Below are 18,543 nucleotides of genomic sequence, written 5' to 3' on the forward strand. Positions count from 1 at the left end.
TCATCCCTTTTGCCAGCTCACACTTCGACACTTGCCGAGGGTTGGTAATTCTCCCTCAGGAAAAAGCCCTAGCTCTCTGGCAGGGAGTTCGGACTCTTCGCCAACCAGTCCCTCATACCATTCGTTTCGGGATGAGGATTCTAGGAAGAATGGTGGCAGCAATGGAAGCAATACCGTTCGCCCCGTTCCATTTTCGCCCCCTGCAGCACTTGTTACTCTTGTCAGCCTGGGACAAGAATCCTTTCACGCTCGATCGGCGGTGCCGACTGTCCTCTCAAGTCAGGTAGTTGCTCGGATGGTGGATAATCAGTTCCTCTCTGACCCAGGGGAAACCCTTCCCCCCAGAACATTGGTTGGTGATGACAACTGACGCCAGTCTCCTCGGCTGGGGAGCGGTATTTCGCCGCCACAGGAGGCACGCCTCACGGTCAACTTATTTGAGATACAAGCAATTCGGCTGGCTCTGCAGCAGTTTCATCACTTCTTAGCAGGCCGTCCCGTCCGGAACCAATCGGATAACGCCACAGCGGTGGCTTACATAAATCACCAAGGGGGCACCCGCAGCAGAGCAACTATGCGCGAGGTGGGGCACGTTCTTCAGTGGGCCGAAGCAAACCACTCTGTGATTTCGGCAGTCCACATCCCGGGCGTGGGAAACTGGGCGGCAGACTTTCTCAGCCGGCAGGGTCTTGCGTCCGGAGAGTGGTCACTACATCCCGAGGTCTTCCAGCAGTTTTGTCAACTGTGGGGAACTCCGGATGTGGACCTGATGGCGTCCAGAGTGAACGCCAAGGTGCCCACATATGTCGCTCGGGCCAGGGACCAGCAAGCAATCGCTGTGGATGCGTTGGTTCTGCCATGGAACCAGTTCCGCCTCCCATATCTATTTCCCCCACTGCCACTACTCCCGAGAGTCATTAAAAAGATCAAGACGGAAGGGGTTCCTGCGATTCTGCTGGCTCCGGACTGGCCCCGTCGAGCGTGGTACGCAGATCTAATGCAGCTGCTCGCTGATGTTCTTTGGCGACTGCCAGAGCGCCCAGATCTACTTTCTCAAGGGCCGACTTGCCACCCGAACTCAGGGGCCCTGTGTTTGACGGCATGGCCGTTGAATCTTGGATTCTAACCCAGGCAGGGTTTGGGAACAAGGTGGACGCTACAATGGTTAGCGCCCGGAAGCCTGCTTCAGCACGAATTTACCACCACACCTGGAAGGTGTTCTTTGCTTGGTGTCAAGGCCAGCGTGTTTCTCCACTGAGATTCTCGATTCCCAACATCTTGGTCTTTCTCCAGTCGGGCCTAGACTTGGGCTTGGCCCCAAGTTCCCTCAGGAGACAAATATCGGCCTTATCCGTCCTGTTCCAGTGCAGAATTGCTACCAATTTGCAGGTTAAGACTTTCATCCAGGGAGTCTCCCACTTGGTACCTCCCTATAAGGCGCCTATCGACGCCTGGGACCTTAACCTGGTCCAAAATATTCTGCAGGAAGCTCCATTTGAACCACTTCAGGATGTCTATTTGAGGTCCTTTTCCTGGAAAGTAGTGTTCCTAGTGGCCATCACTTCTATCAGGCGGGTTTCAGAGCTGGCGGCCCTATCCTGCCGAGCTCCGTTCCTCACTTTCCATAAGGATAAGGTGGTGCTCAGACCAGCCCCTCCTTTTCTGCCGAAAGTCGTGTCCTCATTTCACATTGATGAGGATGTTGTCTTACCTTCATTTTGTCCAGTACCGGTGCACAGTGTGGAAAAGGCTCTTCACACATTAGACCTGGTAAGAGCCCTCCGGAAGCACGTGTCAAGGACGGCACCCTTTCGTCAGACGGACATGCTGTTCGTGCTCCCCGAAGGGCGCAGGAAGGGACTCGCTGCCTCGAAATCGACCATAGCCAGATGGATTCGTTTGACTACTCAGGAGTCCTACCGCATTAGAGGCACACAGATTCCAGCAGGGATCAGAGCGCACTCTACTCGGGCATTGGGCGCTTCGGCACCAGGTTATGACGGAACAGGTTTGCAAGGCAGCAACCTGGTCCAGCCTGCACACGTTTGCCAAACATAATATCCATACTCAGGCCTCGGCGGATGCGAGCCTGGGTAGAAGGATTCTCCAAGCAGCGGTGGCGCACCTTTAAACGAGGTGCATGTAGCTTGGATCGGTGAGTCAATCTCCCACCCAGGGACTGCTTTAGGACGTCCCACAGTATCTGTGTCCCCCAATGAGGCGAAGGAGAAACAGGGATTTTTGTGATAAACTCACCGTAAAATCCTTTTCTCCGAGACGCTCATTGGGGGACACAGCACCCACCCTATTAGCCAAGTTGGCTTCTTTATATGCATTTATTTGTGATTTAAGGGTGGTCTTTTTTTCTGGACTTGTACCTGTATTAAGGCTGATTTTGTTGTCCTCCTACTGCTTTGGCACCAAACTGGTTTCCGCTCGCAATAGGGGCGAGGGTGTATACGGCGGAGGAGGAGCTGACCCCTTTTTTTTACTTAGTGTCAGCCTCCAAGCGGCAGACGCATACACCCACAGTATCTGTGTCCCCCAATGAGCGTCTCGGAGAAAAGAATTTTACGGTGAGTTTATCACAAAAAATCCCTGTTTTCACAAAAAATACAGAAGAGAAATTCCCATGCAGTAGTAGGATTGTTTATTGACCCCTTACTGCCATTGGACATTATAGTACGTCCAATGGCAGTACCCCGCTTTGATGAGGGCTCCGGTGGTGAGCCCGCATCAAAGCCGGGACATGTCAGCTGTTTTGAACACCTGACATGTGCCCGCAATAGGCGAAGGTGGAATCGCGATCCACCCGCGCCTTTTAACTAGTTAAATGCCGCTGTCAAACGTTGACAGCGGCATTTAACGTGCGCTTCTGGTCATCGGACGGAAATGCGTGCACCGCTGACCCCCATCACGTGATCTGGGAACATCGGTGCGTCGGCATAACAACAACCAGAGGTCTCCTTGAAACCTCTATGGTTGTTGATGCCGGATTGCTATGAGCGCCACCCTGTGGTCAGCGCTCATAGCAATGCTGTCATCCTGCTACATAAAGGCGATCTGAGCATCGCCTCTATATAGCAGAGCTGATCAAGCTATGGCACCTTCTAGCCTCCCATGGAGGCTATTGAAGCATGGCAAAAGTAAAAAAAAAAAAAAAAAAAATACGTTTTTAAAAATAAAAAAAGTTTAAATCGCCCCCTTTTTGCCCCATTCAAAATAAAACAATAAAAAAAATCACACATACACATTAGGTATCACCGCGTTCAGAATCACCCGATCTATCAATAAAAAAAAAAACCTGATCACTAAACGGCGTAGTGAGAAAAAATCAAAATGCCATAGTTTTTTTTTGGTCACCGCGACATTGCATTAAAATGCAATAACAGGCGATAAAAAGAACGTATCTGCACAAAAGTGGTATAATTAAAAACAACAGCTCGACACGCAACCTGAGATCACGAAAAATGGAGACGCTACGTGTCTCAGAAAATAATGCGTTTTTTTTTTTTTAAGCAAATTTTGGGGGTTTTTTTTCTATTTTTTTTTTTCACCACTTATATAAAAAAGAACCTAGACATTTTTGGTGTCTATGAAGTCATAATGACCTGGAGAATCGTAATGGCCATTCAGTTTTAGCATTTAGTGAACCTGGAAAAAAAAAGCCAAACAAAAACCAAGTGTGGGATTGCACTTTTTTGCAATTTCACCGCACTTGGAATTTTTTTCCCATTTTTGAGTACATGACATGGTAAAACCAATTATGTTGTTCAAAAGTACAACTCTTCCCGCAAAAAGTAAGCCCTCACATGGCCATATTGACGGAAAAATAAAAACGTTATGGCTCTGGGAAGAAGTGGAGCGAAAAATGAAAACGCAAAATTGGAAAAAGATCTGGTCATTAAGGGATTAAATGCAAGCTGCAGCGCCAATGCTTTTCTCACATAACAAAACTGAAGTTTATATATATATTTTTTTTTTATAGTCGAGATGACGTCATCCAGTTTTCTTGTACATTAAAATATCACTTGCTGTTCATCAGTGCGGTTGATCGGATTTTCGTCTTTATTTGGTCAGTGTCAGTTTTTACAATCAACTGATTTTCACATGTGAAAAAATAAATTGCGAGTCATATCCAATGTTACAGACCGCATGTGGAGTGCCATGTGACTTTCATAGGTACGTTTTATCTGACTCTTGATACAAACATCTCTTCTCAGTCTGCAGAAGAGCAGGGTCATGTGAACACTGTAATGGGTTAATGTTCTAGCTATGAAAAATACCACAACACATACGTGACCCACGGACGTCTGAATGAGGCCTTTAGTTGGTGTCTGTTTTCCATATTTGAACTTGGAATATGTTGGTTATATGGCGTGGTGCCTAAGATGGGGTAAAAGCAATAAAGATGGTGCAAAGCTAGAAGAATTGAAAATACGTTTGAGTATTTGAACAATGGATTTATGTGTTGCTATATCCACTGCCTATTTGACCTTCATCTAGAATGCACTGATTTGTAGCAGGCCTTCATATAATGTAGATATTCCATGCCACAGTAGTACATCTCTTAGGAGTGATCTTCACGACCATAAGCGATTTACGCTTGCATCGTTTGTCATGTTCTTGGTAATATGAACAGTATTAGATCATACAAGACACGTAAACTAATGAACAGAGAATCAGGCATGCAAACTGCAACATTCCTAATCCCATTTTCCCATGGCATTTGCCATCAAGAGTGAGTTAGCGCCTGTAGACTTTATATTGCTCCAGATTAATTCCCTGTGTTTGGCTGACTTCTCATATTTGTATGGCCAGCCTTATGCTGTATCCGAGCACTGTCATACTTTTATATAATATACAGTGGGTGAAATAAGTATTGACTTATATGACTGCGTCACCAATTTTTTTTAGAAACTATTGACATGAAATTTTCACCCGATGTTAGTTACAACCCACCTAATCCACACAGGGAAAGAAATCACACCATAGGTGTCCATAAATTATGTGGAATAATGAGAAATGACAGAGGGAAAAAGCCATGACTAAGGCTGGGGTCACATTGCGTTATGGCAGTCCGTTAGACTGACTGCATTACACTGCGGCATAACGCGGTGTGATGCAGTCCGTTAACGCTGCCATTGACCCCCATTGTCGGGCGCATCGCGACGCATACCGTAAAGCGGCATGCGTTCGCGATGTGCCGTCATTCAGTGACGGAGCCACGGACGCGGGCTGCAGCGTCTGAGGCTCCGTCACCGCAAGCGCAGATGAATCATCTGTGCTAGTGGGTATAGCATAACGCTATTGCGTTATGCTATACAGTTAACGCAGCCTGTCAACGCTATACGTTGAACGGGCTGGGTTAACGCAAAGTGAACCTGGCCTAAGGCTTATCGCTGAAACGTGTAGGTTTCTCATGTGCATATGTACAGTTACCTATATTGGTTGCATACAATTTTAAATGGTTAAAATAAACAGTTGTTTTTATCCCTCCATTGGGACCATTTTTTCATTGCTGGAGAACTTTGTTTTCCTTCGTCGTCTGAGACTGCTTCTCGCAGATGATACTTATGAACAAGGTGCAGGGCATTTCGGTGAGCTGAATTTCCTTACCCTTTCCGTTTTTTAGTGTGTACAATACTGTCATTTCTCATTACTCATAACTTAATTTATGGACATCTATGGTTTGATTGCTTTGCCTGTGTGGCTTAGATGGGTTGTTACTGACTTCTGTTGAGAATTTCTTGTGAATAACACCTTTAGAAATATATTTACATAGAAAATTGGTGACGCGTTCAACACTTATTTCACCCGCCATATGTAAATTTTTGTATTGTAATTCAAACATTTTTTATTTTTTTTTCTTTTTAAAGTTGATCTATGAAGACTCAATGGATCTGATTGCAAAACTCCCATGCATCGCAGCCAAGATCTACCGTAATCTTTACCGTGAGGGAAGTAGCATTGGAGCCATAGATTCCAACCTGGACTGGTCCTACAACTTCGCCAATATGCTGGGATACACAGACCACGAGTTCACAGAGCTCATGCGGCTGTATCTCACCATCCACAGGTACTTGGGATTTCTACAGATATAGCAGAGCTGGCCAGTGCACCAGTGCAGGAGTTTACATGTGGCTTAACTACCTAGCGACCTATAGCGCGTATTTTCATCAGTCTTACATGTAATGTGTGCAGCAGCCTGGGGAGGTGCGGTGGCTGCTACATAGCTGGCAACTGCTATACTTTAACCTTTGAAATGCTGCTCTCAATAACTGACAATGGCATTTTATTAATGGTAGTCCCGCTGTTCACGTGCCCCAGCTATCATTGGCCCCCTGTGACACGACCACTGGGTACCAATGAATATCCTAGTACTGGAAGTGGTTTTGCCATAATCATACTTACCTGGACAATCATGTTTTCAGGGCATTTTTACCACACTATGAACACAAAAAAAAAAAAACAAAACCCAGAAAACTACTGCAGAATTAGGGATTTTATTTCACAGTTTCGACACTTATTTTTTTTTCCCTGTTTTTCTATAAATTGTGGTAAAATGAATGGAGTTAATCAAAAATACTGCTTGTCATGCAAAATAACAAGCTCTCTAACAGAGGGCTGTCAGTGGATAAATAAGTTAATAAAACGGACTAGGCCGTTAAGGGGTTAAAGATGACCTGTCAAGCGTCCAGTTTTTGCTTAAATTGTATTTCCACTTTCCCCCAGAGTATTCGGTTTGTTTGTTTTTGTTTTGTTATAGGGTTTCAGAGATGTGGGCTTCTCATTATTCAATACTAGTTTTTATGGTCCTTCGCAAAGTTGCATTGGCTCGCTGGGTTCTCCAAGGGGTGGTTTTAGGCTGTTGTGCGTTATTACCCTAGATGCCACAGGAAAAGACGATAGAAATTAGCACAAAGAAAAAAAAAATTCTCTGCAATCCTTATCTGTACTTCGATCCTATTAAATGTTAGGCGTTATCACTAGTGATGATGAGCGAACATGCTCAGATATTGTTATCCGAGCATGCTAACTGGCTTCACCACGGGACTGGGGATAGACTGATAAAGCCAGTTATGGCGAATCATGTTGGGGAGGCCGAGCAAATCTTAATTGGCTTTAGTGGTCGTGCATTTGAGATGTATGAATCGCCGTAGAAAAACAATCGTAGCTAGTGGACTGCAGTCATTAACTCCAGTGGCTATTTTCCCTCGAAGCCCACCGCAGTGAAACCAATGAGAAAAGGAGACTCTGCTCATCGGTGCCGACATCTTCTGAGCCCACAAGCACCACAGCATTGTCCCACTTCTGACGCCAGCCTCCTGAAGGAGCGACCCTGCCTCCTGTGACCCGGTTCCACTTGTTTTTTTTATACCTATTTTCCACCCCACAACTTGGGGAGAGTCTTATTGTCCGGCGTGTCTTAAAATCTGCAAAATACAGTAATCTGTTTGTAAACGGCATAACGAAAAGAAAAATCAGAATTACATATTTTTTGGGCAACAGCAACATTGCAATAAGAGGAGATGAAAACATCATATCTACCTCAAAATGGTATCTATAAAAGTCAACTCAGGGTACAAAAAGCATGCCTTCACATAGGGCCATATCCCAAAAAATGAAAATGTTACGAATCTTGGAAATTGTCGACAAAAGCAAAAAATTTTTGTTTTTCTTTCAAAATCCCCCCCCCCCAAAAAAAAAAAAATTACCACTTTAAAAAAAATGTTAAAAAAAAAGGCAAAAACACTTCGTGTTTGGTATTTGCATACACATGCTGATCTGGAGAATCATATTGCCAGATCAGTTTTACCATATAGTAAACATGGTAAATTAAAAATAAACAAATTGTGGAATTGAACTTTTTTTAATTTCACTGCACTTGGATTTTTTTTTTTCCTTCTCTCCAGTCCATCACATGATCAAATGAGTGGTATCATTCAAAAGTACAAGTCGTCCCACTAGAAACAAGCCCTCGTACTATATTGACGGAAAAATAGCTATGGCAAGAAGGGGGGGTGGGTGGAAAATCACCTGGAGGGGAAGGGGTGAAAGTGTTATTTCCATATTCATAAATGAGTATTGTGGAAAAGTGCTTGTAAATACAAGCAATTTTGCAGTTCACTGCTTTATTAAAAATTTTCAGCCGTTTTGCGGTGCTAATATGTTCCTTTTTTTTTTTTTCTTTTGTTTACAACTTGCAGCCTTGGAGAGCAACCACTGCCGCTAGACAGCACATGCACAGTGCTTACAAGCTCTTTTCTATTGAGCTTGTAAGTACCACTTTGTAGTTGGGAAGCTCGCAGTTACCACCTATTCCCTTCCAGCTTCCTGCAGTGCTTACAAGCTAGACAGCAGCGGTGGTCGGTCTCCAAGGACTTGTAAGCAAAAGTGTGTTATAAACACTATCCATCTATGAAGATGCAAAAGGCCATTTAATGGTGCCTCTAGATGTGGTGGTTTTGGCCCAATAACAAGATGACCATGTACAAGTCACAGTGGTCGTTTACTGGCCTGATTAAACACATTGGAACAGAACGATTATTCCGCTCGTTCTGTCTCCACACAACATCATGTGTCTGCTGCACACTGCTCTCTAAATGAGGTTGATGCTATTTATGCCAGCATTATAGATTGGATCCCTCAGTGAACAAGTGTTTAGCCAGTTTGTCATGTAATCTGCATTTTTACACTGGTCGATAGTTAGCATTGGACGGTCTTGTGAACATTCATTTACAGAATTTCAGCCTGTCTAAATACTCCTTAAACTCAATTTTTCCTACTGATCAGAAAGTTTGAGAACTTAGAATCTGTTAATTATGTACTCGCCTTACACTACTCTCACTGTCACCAGGCAGGATGGCATCTGCTGATAATTAGAATGTGGGCCACATCCTAATTATGCACACTTGGCTTTTTAGTTGCATACAGCAAAAAAACACGGTCCAGCACCTTAAAGCAGAATAATGCAAGTGTGAACAGGTGCAAGCTTCTATGATTGGATTATATACAAGCAAAAAAATACAGCAGCATTCTATAAGTGGGAAGATATATGCAAACAGTGGATATATGAAATTGTCTGAATTACTGCTATATAGACTGTCCTTATAAAATGAAGTTACTTGGTACACAAATTGGCCTAGTGCCCACCAACCACGACAAGACAATCTATTTCTGGTAGGATCCTAGACATACTGTTTAAAGGGAATCTGTCACCCCTTTTTTCGAATATGAGCTGCCGAAATCAGGGGCTTATCTACAGCATTCTGTAATGCTGTAGATAAGCCCACGATGTAACCGGAAAGATAAGAAAAAAGTTAGATTATTCTCACCCCAGCGTCGGCGCCTCCTATCTTCATACGATGCTGTCCTCTTCTATCCTTCCTGTCATGGCTCCGGCACAGGCGCACTGCTCTGCCCTGTTGAGGGCAGAGCAGAGTCCTGCAGCGCACCTGCATCAGAGCCACGACAGGCATCAAAGAAGAGGACGTCACAGTTAGAAGATGTGAGGCGCCGTAATGGACCGCGTCACCCATCGGACTGAACAGCCCCCTTTCCCCCCCCCACCGGTGAGTATAATCTAACTTTTTTTTTTTTTCTTTCATGTTACATCGGGGGCTTATCTACAGCATTACAGAATGCTGTAGATAAGCCCCTGATGTCGGTGCCGGCAGCTTATATTCGACAGATTCTCTTTAACAAATATGCTTTTTGGATAAAAGCCTCCAAATTTAAAGGCACGTAGGATCCATCACTACTTAAAACAGTCTTGGTGTACAAAAATAAAACCGACCAGCACTGCCTAACAGGAAAAAAAAAACAAATGTGAACAGCTGCAAGCTGCCATTACTGCATAACACAAAACAAAAGAATACAGCAGCTCTCTGTATGCACTAAAATGTATGCAACCATTCTCCCCTCCCATCACCCTAAGGCGATGTGCACACGGTGCGTTTTTAATGCGTTTAGTTTTTTCCTTGTAGAATTAGCCCAAAAATGGTTGGGAATCCTTATGCCAACAAAGTCAATAAGAATCCTGAAGTGCTGTGCACATGATCAGTATTTTCCTTTCAGGATTTGCTGTACGTTTAAATCTGCAGCATATCAATTGTTTGTGCATTTTTGACCTATTGAATGCACAGGGGGAAAAAACCCATACAAAAACGCAGCAGATTTTCCCACAGCAGTTTTGATGCCAAGAGATGCAGAAGTTTCTGTAAGCAAATACTCAACGTGTGCACATAGCCTAAGGTTTTTTTATTAAGTGCTGGATCCTTCCTTCCCTTCAGATTTTAGCTTCTAGCTATGTTCTGTATTGCAGTTTAGATTTCATATGTTCAGTGTTTGCATACACCTTAGTGCTTACAGAGTGCTGCTGTATGCTGTGAGGCAGTTTTACTCAGGGCTGTGAAGTCGGTAAGCCAAAACTTTAGACTCCTCAATTTCCCTGTCTCCGACCCCACAGCACTGGTCACTACTGAGCTTGTACATAAAGTGCAGCAACAGATTCATCTCATCTACAACTCCACAGCACTGGTCACTACAGAGCATGTACATAAAGAGCAGCACAGATTCAGCTCATCTACAGTCATGGCCAAAAGTTTAGAGAATGACACAAATATTAATTTTTACAAAGTCTCCTGCTTATTTTTTTCTAATGGCAATTTGCATATACTCCAGAATGTTATAAAGAGTGATCAGCTTAACAGCAATTACTTGCAAAATCAATATTTGCCTAGAAAATTAACTTTATCCCCCCAAAACACATTTCAACATCATTGCAGCCCTGCCTTAAAAGGACCAGCTAACATCGTTTCAGTGATTGCTCCATTAACACAGGTGTGGGTGTTGATGAGGACAGGGCTGGAGATCAATCTGTCATGATTAAGTAAGAATGACACCACTGGACACTTTAAAAGGAGGCTGGTGCTTGGCATCATTGTTTCTCTTCTGTTAACCATGGTTATCTCTAAAGAAACACGTGCAGTCATCATTGCACTGCACAAAAATGGCCTAACAGGGAAGAGTATCGCAGCTAGAAAGATTGCACCTCAGTCAACCATCTATCACATCATCAAGAACTTCAAGGAGATAGGTTCCCTTGTTGCCAAAAAGGCTCCAGGGCGCCCAAGAAAGACCAGCAAGCGCCAGGACCGTCTCTTAAAAGTGTTTCAGCTGTGGGATCGTGCTACCAGCAGTGCAGAGCTTGCTCAGGAATGGCAGCAGGCAGGTGTGAGTGCATCTGCATGCACTGTGAGGCGGAGACTCTTGGAGCAAGGCCTGGTCTCAAGGAGGGCAGCAAAGAAGCCACTTCTCTCCAGAAAAAACATCATGGACAGACTGATATTCTGCAAGAGGTACAGGGAGTGGACTGCTGAGGACTGGGGTAAAGTCATTTTCTCTGATGAATCCCCTTTTCGATTGTTTGGGACATCTGGGAAACGGCTTATTCGGAGAAGACCAGGTGAGCGCTACCACCCGTCTTGTCTCATGCCAACTGTCAAGCATCCTGAAACCATTCATGTGTGGGGTTGCTTCTCAGCCAAGGGAATGGGCTCTCTCTGTCTTGCCTAAAAACACAGCCATGAATAAAGAATGGTACCAGAATGTCCTCCAAGAGCAACTTCTCCCAACCGTCCAAGAGCAGTTTGGCGATCAACAATGCCTTTTTCAACATGATGGAGCACCTTGTCATAAAGCAAAGGTGATAACCAAATGGCTCAGGGAACAAAACATAGAGATTTTGGGACCATGGCCTGGAAACTCCCCAGATCTTAATCCCATTGAGAACTTGTGGTCAATCATCAAGAGAAGGGTGGACAAACAAAAACCTTCAAATTCAGACAAAATAAAAGCATCGATTTTGCAAGAATGGACTGCTATCAGTCAGGATTTGATCCAGAAGTTGATTGAGAGCATGCCAGGGAGAATTGCTGAGGTCTTGAAGAAGAAGGGTCAACACTGCAAATATTGACTTGCTGCATTAACTCATTCTAACTGTCAATATAACCTTTTGCTACTCATAATATGATTGCAATTATATTTCTGTATGTGATAAAAAAAAATCTGACAAACACATAAAAACCAGAGGGCAGCAGATAATGTGAAAATATAATATTTGTGTCATTCTCTAAACTTTTGGCCATGACTGTACAACTCCACAGCACTGCCTCACTACTGAGCATGTACATAAAGTGCAGCACAGATTCGTCTCATCTATGACCCCACAGCACTGGTCACTACTGAGCTTGTGCATAAAGTGCAGCACAGATTCATCTCATCTATGACCCCACAGCACTGGTCACTACTGAGCATGTGCATAAAGTGCAGCACAGATTCATCTCATCTACGACCCCACAGCCCTGCCTCACTACTGAGCATGTACATAAAGTGCAGCACAGATTCATCTCACCTACAACTCCACAGCACTGGTCACTACTGAGCATGTACGTAAAAGGCAACACAGATTCATCTCGCCTACAACCCCACAGCACTGCCTCACTACTGAGCATGTACATAAAGTGCAGCACAGATTCATCTCTACTACGACTCCACAGCACTGGTCACTACTGAGCATGTACATAAAGTGCAGCACAGATTCATCTCATCTACAACTCCACAGCCCTGCCTCACTACTGAGCATGTACATAAAGTGCAGCACAGATTCATCTCACCTACAACTCCACAGCACTGGTCACTACTGAGCATGTACGTAAAAGGCAACACAGATTCATCTCGCCTACAACCCCACAGCACTGCCTCACTACTGAGCATGTACATAAAGGGTAGCACAGATTCATCTCATCTATGACCCCACAGCACTGGTCACTACTGAGCATGTACATAAAGTGGAGCACAGATTCATCTCGTCTACGACTCCACAGCACTGGTCACTACTGAGCATGTACAGTACATAAAGTGCAACACAGATTCATCTCCCCTAAAAGCCCAGATCCTCAGATCAGGAACTGTGCAGACATTTCATAACTTTCCCAAATTCTTATGGAAACATTTACAGCACATTCTGCATTGTACTACTGTACCCAATGTATTATATATTTTAGGATTCGGTCCATTGTATACCGACTCCACAGCCCTGGTTTTACTTTACTTTATTCCCCTTTATGTCTGGTGAATAATGGGGACTTGACATTTGTGGGGTTTTCTCTGATTTTAAACTAACTGATGTTTTCTTTTAATTCCAGTGACCATGAAGGAGGAAATGTAAGTGCACACACCAGTCACTTGGTTGGCAGTGCTCTGTCTGATCCTTACCTTTCTTTTTCTGCTGCCATGAATGGACTTGCTGGTCCTCTCCATGGATTGGCCAATCAGGTATGGATGTTATCGTACATCTGGATCTACACTTGGGAAACTTTTTTTTTTGTAAAGTTTTTAAAAATAGTTTCTTACTAACAGGAGGTACTAGTTTGGTTAACAAGTCTCCAAAAGGATTTGGGTGGTGAAGTGTCAGATGAACAGCTGAGAGACTACATCTGGAACACCCTGAATTCTGGCAGGGTATGTATACGCGGTCTTGATGTATAAATTCTTAAATGTCCAGTTTGTATCTGGTTGCTCTTCTAATTAATGTCTTTTATGACAGGTGGTCCCTGGCTATGGTCACGCAGTCCTCAGAAAAACTGATCCTCGCTACACATGTCAGAGAGAATTTGCTCTAAAACACCTTCCCAATGATCCGATGTTTAGGTTGGTGGCTCAGCTTTACAAGATTGTACCTAATGTGTTACTGGAGCAGGGAAAAGCCCAGAACCCCTGGCCCAATGTAGACGCTCACAGCGGTGTCCTCCTACAGGTAAGAACAGGACAAACCTAAAACTAGTATTCTTCTGTGCCACGTTTGTTGCAGTCTCCAACTTTGTTCTGTTTACAGCAAGTACATAAATTGGAAGAAATTGTTATGGCTGACCTGTAATGACCTGGTCAGGCTTTAGTTCTGCATTTTCTTTAGCTAAGGTGACAGGTCAGTTGCAGCAGATAACTGAATAGTATTTTTCCTGCTAATGGAGTATTGCAATAATTTATAAGACACACAGGATGATTATAGTTGTAGCGCTGTGTATAATGTTAAAAATTGGTTTGTCATTTATCAAGTGATAGTAATACCTGAGCATAGTGTCTGTGTGCACCCAGCCCATGGTTGAGGTTCTCAATTACTGTCAGATTATAGGGGAATGTGTATAATGTGATGACTTGTAGCTCATACGGTCAAACTCTGGCCCACAGGGTGCTTTTATTTGGCCCATGACACCAGAACCATCACCCGTATGTAGGGTCCATTATTCTGTATGGAGGACTATATGGAGCCATTATTCTGTATGGAGGACCAAGTGGTGCCCGTAATAGTGTGTGTAGGACCAAGTGGTGCCCGTAATAGTGTGTGTAGGACCAAGTGGTGCCCATAATAGTGTGTGTAGGACCAAGTGGTGCCCATAATAGTGTGTGGAGGACCAAGTGGGGGGGCCCCATAAGTGTTTGGAGGACCAAGTGGGGGGGCCCCATAAGTGTTTGGAGGACCAAGTGGGGGGGCCCCATAAGTGTTTGGAGGACCAAGTGGGGGGGCCCCATAATAGTGTGTGGAGGACCAAGTGGGGGGGCCCCATAATAGTGTGTGGGGGGGCCCCATAATAGTGTGTGGAGGACCAAGTGGGGGGCCCCATAATAGTGTGTGGGGGGCCCCATAATAGTGTGTGGGGGGGCCCCATAATAGTGTGTGGGGGGGCCCCATAATAGTGTGTGGAGGACCAAGTGGGGGGCCCCATAATAGTGTGTGGGGGGCCCCATAATAGTGTGTGGGGGGCCCCATAATAGTGTGTGGGGGGGCCCCATAATAGTGTGTGGGGGGGCCCCATAATAGTGTGTGGGGGGGCCCCATAATAGTGTGTGGGGGGGCCCCATAATAGTGTGTGGGGGGGCCCCATAATAGTGTGTGGGGGGGCCCCATAATAGTGTGTGGGGGGGCCCCATAATAGTGTGTGGGGGGGGCCCCATAATAGTGTGTGGGGGGGGCCCCATAATAGTGTGTGGGGGGGGCCCCATAATAGTGTGTGGGGGGGGGCCCCATAATAGTGTGTGGGGGGGGGCCCCATAATAGTGTGTGGGGGGGGCCCCATAATAGTGGGTGGAGGACAAAGTGGGGGGGGGGGGCAAAATACTGTATATTGGTTAGCCTTCCACTTTTCCCAAGGTTTACATTTTGGCCCTCTGTGTGAGTTTGACAGAGCGGCCATTAACAAAAGTAACCAATTTTCATCTTTTTATCCGCTGCTGTAACTCTTTACCCTGATACTATTAATTGTAAGATATTCTTTTGTCATCACAATATATAACATTTCCAATTTAGAATAAATGTGATGCATGACTTTCTTTTCTCTCTCCAGTATTATGGAATGAATGAGATGAATTACTATACAGTCCTCTTTGGTGTGTCAAGAGCATTGGGCGTCCTGTCTCAGCTTATCTGGAGCCGTGCACTTGGGTTCCCTCTGGAGAGACCTAAATCCATGAGCACTGATGGCCTCATGCAGCTAGTCGGAAAGAAATCTGGTTAAAAATAATGGAATACGGAAAGCTGCACCCTTTCTGGGTGAAAAGCCAAGTTAAAGACAGTAGACCTTTCGTTTCAACAGACTGCTTTGCACCCCATTGTCTTCTGAGCGCTGGCAAGGAAACACTTCTGATTATTTATGCTGAAAACCGTTCTTTTCATATTCTGTTCATCTTCCTTCACTGCTGGAGAGATTCAGTTCTCCGCCAGGAAAGGGTTAGGTGCTGCCGGTAGGGATCAGACATGTGATCAGTGGTTACCTGTACCCTCCATTTTCCTTATTTATATAACCAGCTGTGCAGACGTATAGCCTTCGGGACCTATGCACACAATGCACCTTTCTCTGCTCCACTCATACTGTGAAAAAGCAGTAGCCTTAGGAATTGCTCTAACGGAGGGTTTCATCTTCACAAATATCACTATATAAGTTGGGCTAGGGTAAGCGCACACACAAGCCTGACAGTGCTGTTACACGCATATGCAGGGGAGACATATCAGTGCTGGACAATTGACTCCCAGCTTGGCTGCCTGGTCTGTGGTGGATCTTTTTTAAATCTGAGAATGTTCCCCCTCCTATTTCACCAGAAAAGAGAACTGTCCCGCAGCCATATTTTCTGCGGTGATGTGCAGCTTTTTATTCCTGGTTCTGGTCTTAAGTTAAGCTTTTAATTTGCTGGGTTTTTTTTTGTTTAGATTCCTGCCTTACAAGGATAGCGATCAAGAATGTGGGAATGTTTTGTCTTTTTTCTTTCTTGTGTGTGCGCTAAGAGGTAAAACCACCGCGATGGAGATGATTCAGGTCTTTTACAGTTCTGTCAAAGGCTGGATTTAGTCACTGCTTCCTTATTAGATTACCAGCAGTATAGTTTGAGATTGCATAAGCTGCTGTTTTGTTTTTTTTTTGTGTTTTTTTTTTGTGTTTTTTTTTTCTTCTACGCTGCATCCTCATCAGTTTTTTTTTTTTGTTTGTTACTCATTGAGACATCCATGAAACATGGTCCAAATACAGACCACAATGCACAGACCTGATCGGTCACCCAACCTGAAATCAGCAGCTACATATTTGCCTATAAATTCAGGTCAGGAAATCCACGGCAAGTCCATGCATCACGGTCCACACGCAGACCATGTTTTATGGTCGTCTCAATGTGGCTTTACTATGTCAACGACAAAAAAGTAGCAACCGTGAAGAAAAAAAAAAGCATACAGTGCAGCAGAAGGTTATTTGGCATTACCTAGCATTACTTTACGCTGCTATCATGTTTTGCAATTAAACTGCAATATCTTCAAACCTGGTAAAAATGGTCTGGTAAAGACACCTTCCTCGGCAGCACTGGACATATCCCATAAGCATCTAGAGAAAGGGAATCAGTGAGACTTATCTATATAATACACTCCTCCACCTCCCTCTGTGTGATATTCCTGCCCCTCTGGTCCGTGCAGGCAGACATGCCAGCAAATGCTGTGCAAATTACAGACGGATGTTCAGAGTCACAATAGACTTAAGGTTGTTCTGTATAAATGCAAAATAAATGTTTTTATGAACTACATCATATCTGTGTTCGCTTGCCATTTTGAAGCAGTTTCCTGTTTAATAACCTGCATTGTGTTTGCCTGAATTTGGCCTTTGTGCTTCTGACACCTGTAAAATCATCCATTTTTCACCCAGGGGAAAGAAAACATTATCTTAGTGTTATCCCAAGTGTTCATATGCTATGTTTGATTTTTTTTTTTCCTCTTGTTTTGCATATATATGCCATCCCTTTTATAGATCAGCAATTTAAAATTGTAATGAGTCTGTAAAAACTGGATGCCTTATGGACACTGCTCTTTTGGGATCGGTTTCTTTAACACACCCTTTCAGATTAATGGGCAAATTTGAAAGTGATCTGAAAGTCAGATTGGACTTGATGTGCTTTAATTTTATTTAAGCTCAATACTCCATTGACTACCACTGGTCTGGATGATTTGTTTTGCACACAGACATGAAATACCCTTGTCCAAACTAGCCCTTTTTTTTATTTATTTTCTAAATCTGATCATTTGTGTTTCATGTCTGTGATCTTGAGCCTTGAATATAACTGACCTGTGGGCAGGTCTTTAGTTCCTCTGGCTTGGAGCAGGAAGATAAGACCCTGCCCCGGAGCACGGGCCTATCATTAACTGAAAACTCCTAACACTGATTACACAAGAACTACAAGACTGATTTCTCCACCCCAGGTATCATTGTAATCAGTATAACAGCAGCAACATGACAATACTGGTCGTTTACTTTGCAAAATTCTGCTGACAGGTTACCTTTAAAAACTTTAAACTGACAATTTGGGCCACCTAAAAGTGTGCATATACCCTTAGGTGGATCCCACAAATTAGTACGTTAATGAAATACCATACAATATCCATGACTACGTAATAATGGATTTTTTTTCCCAATCTTGTGTGCTAATGCTCATCCCACAAACCTGTTGGATTTTTCAGATTTGACCAACCAGTCACTGACCAACTGTCATCTGTTCCAACACCACAAAATACAAATGACCAAAATGTATATGGATCTAAAATGTAACACAAATAGTTGTTTGAATACATGCACTATCTTGCATGAACAAATTAAAAAATGCTCACAAGACAGCACAGGCATTTAAACCTATTAACTCCTTCACTACCTGGCAATTTTTAATTTTTGGGAGGGGGTTTCCAAGAGCCATAACATTTTTTATTTTTCTGGCCATATAGTATTGCGAGGGTTTGTTTTTGCGGGACGTGTTGTGCTAACATGCAGAATCATTTTGCAAATCTTCTATATTTTTTTTTTTTTTTGTGTGTGGGAAAAGGGGAGGGAAGGAAAAGGAAAGAAAGGGAATAATAAAAGGAAAAGGGTTAAGGGGATAAAAACTAGAGAACTCAAGTCTATTTGACCATATCTTACTAGTACATGAATCTAATAATTAAGTTATCGTAACCACGTA

The 18,543-nt window shown here is 43.8% G+C and overlaps 1 protein-coding gene across 2 annotated transcripts in view; it reads left to right on the forward strand.

Annotated features, from left to right (window-relative positions):
* The window catches only part of CS (citrate synthase), a 41,369-nt gene extending 24,242 nt beyond the window's left edge, over positions 1 to 17,127 (forward strand). For both annotated transcript variants that reach the window (XM_073563420.1, XM_073563421.1), the window contains exons 7-11: positions 5,880 to 6,079; positions 13,212 to 13,341; positions 13,426 to 13,527; positions 13,613 to 13,822; positions 15,408 to 17,127. In XM_073563420.1, coding sequence (XP_073419521.1) covers positions 5,880 to 6,079; positions 13,212 to 13,341; positions 13,426 to 13,527; positions 13,613 to 13,822; positions 15,408 to 15,578 — 813 coding nt within the window. In that variant the 3' untranslated portion in view covers positions 15,579 to 17,127. The remainder of the gene's footprint in view (positions 1 to 5,879; positions 6,080 to 13,211; positions 13,342 to 13,425; positions 13,528 to 13,612; positions 13,823 to 15,407) is intronic.
* The last annotated feature ends 1,416 nt before the right edge of the window (positions 17,128 to 18,543 follow it).

This window comes from Dendrobates tinctorius, unplaced genomic scaffold, assembly GCF_039654945.1.
Source record: "Dendrobates tinctorius isolate UK_male_01 unplaced genomic scaffold, ASM3965494v1 ptg000388l, whole genome shotgun sequence".
Lineage (NCBI taxonomy): Eukaryota > Metazoa > Chordata > Amphibia > Anura > Dendrobatidae > Dendrobates > Dendrobates tinctorius.